A 4,501-nucleotide genomic window follows, 5' to 3' on the forward strand; every position below is an offset into this window, starting at 1 on the left:
TTAAAGCATAATTTAATTGTATTTATTATTTCTATTCAATATATTTTGTGTTTATTGCATTTGCATTGCACCTGACCTGAATGAGTTCACACAGTGTAAAAGGTCATAACTAGTTACAATATCATTATGACTAAACTCTGCCTATTTCTACAATTTCTCTCAAAACCTGATGCCTAACCCTAGCCTTAAATTAAGACAAACATTTTTTGTTTTCATAAATTGTTGCGATAAAGACAATTTTACTTTGTGGCTGTAATAGTGACAACCAAGTAAAAACTACATGCAGGCCAACTCCCGCCTTGTCGCAAGGTGGTAGTATTGTGCACATCAACATTTTGAGCATTACAGAAGAAGACGCAATTGTCAAGATGGCGGCGGCCTGTAGGACTGCACTTGCGGGGTTAAATGTTTTTCACTCCTCCTTTTGTACACCTAAACAGGTATGACGTCGTTTGAATTATTGTTAAGGATTTCATCAAGGGTACATTTCAGTTGTGGACTTTATAGCCTGAAAGAGGAGGAGAAGACGGGATTGCTAGCTAGTATGCTAACGAAAGCCTAGCTCTGGTCCATCGCGCTACAACAACAAATTATTTGAACCTTCTTATTATGGGATCACGGTCAGGGAGTTGGTCAACCATAGTTTGCCAGTGCTGTGATACGATCATGTAAAATAATGACGTTATCTGCACTAGGCAAGACAGTCTGAGGAGTGATTCCATACATTTAGCCAATATTACATTCAGACCATGCAGTCAATCTACAGCCATGCACTGGCTGAAGTCAGTTGATGATAGGACTTAGACAATTTGATACAGGAACTGATATTGTATCATATCAGTACTCACAGCTTTCAAAAAAACAAAAATGGTGACATTCATGGTCTGTTTACATATGAGGCTATTTATACAGAAAATGTGTATAAAACCTCTATAAACTATTGATCATTTTTTGAAAATGTTTTAGATTGACTAATTCTATTAGACCATTTATAATATCACATTTTATTTTCCTGCACAAGTAAAATCAGGGTCATGCCTCTACTGCCATTAATTCCAATTAGACTGGTTTGGATTTCTCCCTGACCAATATGGCTGCCATATTCACCCCATTTTGGAACTTTGAGGGTTTATGACAATGCCACTCTAGTAATTTAACAGGATCACCATGGCCTCTATGCTCTGATGCTTTCCATTTATCCTTTCATAGAAAATGTTTGTTTCCCCAACTTTGTTAAGTGATTACTGGCTTCGATCTATTTTTGTAACTCGCCAAAGTAAAGATGTTGCTAGAATGCTGGATAGCTTTTCTCTACAAGCAAGGTCATTCTTCTGTAGCCCAAAGGCCGGCAGATGGCGATATTGAGTCATTTCAGCTTACCGTCCAAAGAGACTGCATTCAGCCGGTTATACACTCGTATCCACTGTGGACCGTTTCGTACATTCTCTATTCAGGCTGCAAAGGTGTTTCCTTTGTATGGTAAGATGAAATGACTATCGCCATCTCCCGGCCTTTGGGCTAAGTCTTCTAACTACGAAGGAAAACGTTTGAGCAGCACTTTGTGTTTTAAAAATATATATGTATATATTTCACCTTTATTTAACCAGGTAGGCTAGTTGAGAACAAGTTCTCATTTGCAACTGCGACCTGGCCAAGATAAAGCATAGCAATTTGACACATACAACCACACAAAGTTACACATGGAATAAACAAAACATATTCAATAATACAGTAGAACAAAAGAAAACAAAAAGTCTATATACAGTGAGTGGAAATGAGGTAAGATAAGGGAGTTAAGGCAATAAATAGGCCATGGTGGCGAAGTAATTACAATATAGCAATTAAACACTGGAATGGTAGATGTGCAGAAGATGAATGTGCAAGTAGAGATACTGGGGTGCAAAGGAGCAAGATAAATAAATACAGTATGAGGTAGGTAGATAGATGGGCTGTTTACAGATAGGCTATGCACTGCACCTGGCGCTTAAAGCTAGTGAGGGAGATATGAGTCTCCAGCTTCAGAGATTTTTGCAGTTCGTTCCAGTCATTGGCAGCAGAGAACTGTAAGGAAAGACAACCAAAGGAGGAATTGGCTTTGGGGGTGACAAGTGTGATATACCTGCAGTAGCGCGTGATACGAGTGGGTGCTGCTATGGTGACCAGTGAGCTGAGATAAGCCACCAGACTGGCTCTGCTTCTGATGCGCAAGCATGTGTTGGATCAACACTACGAGCTGTATGCGCATCCTACGCATGAATGTGGACCAGAGGTAGATCTCCTGTATGCTATCATCTGTGTATGGTTTCTCAACATGTCTGTGTTCCAGACTCTGAGAAGCTGCTGGAGTGTGGTGGAGCAAGTCAGAGGGTACTATGTTGACTGGAGAATGCTACGCGACGTGAAGAGAAGGCAGATGGCCTTTGACTATGCAGATGAAAGACTACGGATCAATGCACTAAGGAAGAACACTGTTCTCCCCAAGGAGCTTCAGGTAGCCCACAATTATGCATATTGTGCTTCAACTATCTTTTCTGTGGTTGTAATGTTCAGTATTTTGTGTTTTGTTAAATAGTTTGTTGGGATGTTCTTGCCCCAGTATCTGTGCGTTAGAGATGCCGACGATGAGTATGACATGGCTTCTCTAACGCCTAGGATGTTTTGATTCAAACTCCCATTAGACAGCAACAAAACTTATATTTTTTAATTACAAGCAACTGAAAAAATTTGGCACCTCCAATCACTCATTACTGCCATGCACAGGTCGTAAGTCTTACAACAGCTCCGTACACTGGAGGTGCCAAAGTGGCATTTTTTTTAGTTGCTTGTAAATTTGTGGACGTACATACTGGCCGTAAAGGGAGTAAATGAAGATCATTACCCAGTAAAACTCCATATTCGGTGAGTAAAGAATGTATTTTGACATTAACGCTAGCAGAGCTGCCATTAAGGAGAAAAGACACGTCATACTCATCGTCAACATCTCGAAAGCACAGATCATGTTCTTACCCCCCTATGTTGCTTTTAGTGCCACACTGATATTGATTACTGCGTTGTGGGGTTTAGAGCTTGCAAGAAAGGCATTTCACTGTACTTGTGCGCGTGACATTGAAACTTGAAACTACTGGGGCGGGGATGTCCTATGATAACATCAACTATAATTTCATTAATGGTAACGACAACTTGTTTGAGTAGCTTGTATTTGATGAATATTAAACCTCCACTGTTTTACATGACAAATAACTATCCTTGCAGGATGTTGCCGATAAAGAAATCGCCGCGCTACCACGTGACAGCTGCCCAGTACGAATCCGGAATAGATGTGTGATGACCTCACGGCCGCGTGGCGTCAAGCGCAGGTGGCGTCTCAGTCGCATAGTCTTCCGTCACCTGGCGGACCACAACCAGATGTCTGGAATACAGCGGGCCATGTGGTGATTTTATTTATCTCAATGATGTAGTGGTAAAAAATAATGATAATAGGTGGTCATCGTTTGCGGTGAGTAAAGTAATGGTCTCTAAACCTGCAGAAGATGGGTAAACACTCGTGCAAAATATAAAAGCATTTACGTGCATTTATCCTCTACTACACTACTGGTGATTAGGGTTAGTCATTGTCGGACGACCGGACCAACACAGTACACTATGCTGTGAACTCTGTTTTTCTTTTCCACACCACTTTGAATTATGTTAATTGAAGTTTGCAACTGACAGCTTAAAGGTGTCAACTGTATTAAAACAAATAAAAGGATGTATGTTTGAATCCCCTGATTGTCTTTTAATGAGAATCGGTACTTTGCTGTTGGCGTTGTAAAAAGCCTTATGTCAAGAATGCTCCTGAGATAACTTAGCATTTCCTATGTTCAATTAACCATTTGGTATGGCTGAGAGCTCACAGTGCTCAAATGAGGTTGTCCATTCACTTGTTATCACTCTAACAAAGTGCTTCCACTAGCAAAGTGTCTTTTCCATTATTGAATGTAAATATTCAATGGGAGCCCAATTCGTTAAAAAAAAAATTCACTAACTGGTCTTTTGAACAATGACATCAGGTCTTTTCACAGATCTCAGTTGCACATATCATGGGTGTTGTGATGTTTTCATCTATCAAACATATCACTTCAAAAAGTAGGCTACCTGAGCAGTTTGATCCACCATAATTTAGTCTACAATAAATAATTGACTACTGACTACTTTCACCCCTAATTTAGACATGTTTCTACTTATAATTTCTGACATTTGGTAGGCCATTTGTTTGTCAGCTATAGTTTGAACATGCAGCTTCTCTTCTGTTATAGGTTGTTGCCCCAGAAGACTAAAAGTAGTGCTCACTAGAATGACTTCCATAAACAAAATGAATACATTAGTAATCTATTTAACACCGGTAAAGTAGTCGGTTTCAATTAAGGACCGGGGAGAAAACACAATAACTCCAAAACAGTGGAAAGATTGGATCTGTGCAAAAAGCCAAATGTCATCAGTTTGACCAGTTTTAAAGAAATGA

At 39.8% G+C, this 4,501-nt stretch overlaps 1 protein-coding gene across 1 annotated transcript; it reads left to right on the forward strand.

Moving 5' to 3' along the window:
• Positions 1–297: 297 nt before the first annotated feature.
• On the forward strand, positions 298–3,760 carry mrps14 (mitochondrial ribosomal protein S14). The gene is made up of 3 exons (XM_035788077.2): positions 298–440; positions 2,327–2,491; positions 3,253–3,760. The coding sequence occupies exons 1-3, from the start codon at positions 369–371 to the stop codon at positions 3,433–3,435; spliced, it is 420 nt and encodes a 139-aa protein (XP_035643970.1). The 5' UTR covers positions 298–368; the 3' UTR covers positions 3,436–3,760.
• The last annotated feature ends 741 nt before the right edge of the window (positions 3,761–4,501 follow it).

Source organism: Oncorhynchus keta, chromosome 15 (genome assembly GCF_023373465.1).
Source record: "Oncorhynchus keta strain PuntledgeMale-10-30-2019 chromosome 15, Oket_V2, whole genome shotgun sequence".
In the NCBI taxonomy this organism is placed as follows: Eukaryota; Metazoa; Chordata; class Actinopteri; order Salmoniformes; family Salmonidae; genus Oncorhynchus; species Oncorhynchus keta.

What these genes read in the sequence shown, in the direction of transcription:
- mrps14 (XM_035788077.2), top strand. Translation starts at nt 369, where the DNA reads ATGGCGGCGGCCTGTAGGACTGCACTTGCGGGGTTAAATGTTTTTCAC. An exon ending in CCTTTTGTACACCTAAACAG is followed by an intron (nt 441 to 2,326) that starts GTATGACGTCGT and finishes TCTGTGTTCCAG; the next exon opens with ACTCTGAGAAGCTGCTGGAG. An exon ending in TTCTCCCCAAGGAGCTTCAG is followed by an intron (nt 2,492 to 3,252) that starts GTAGCCCACAAT and finishes CTATCCTTGCAG; the next exon opens with GATGTTGCCGATAAAGAAAT.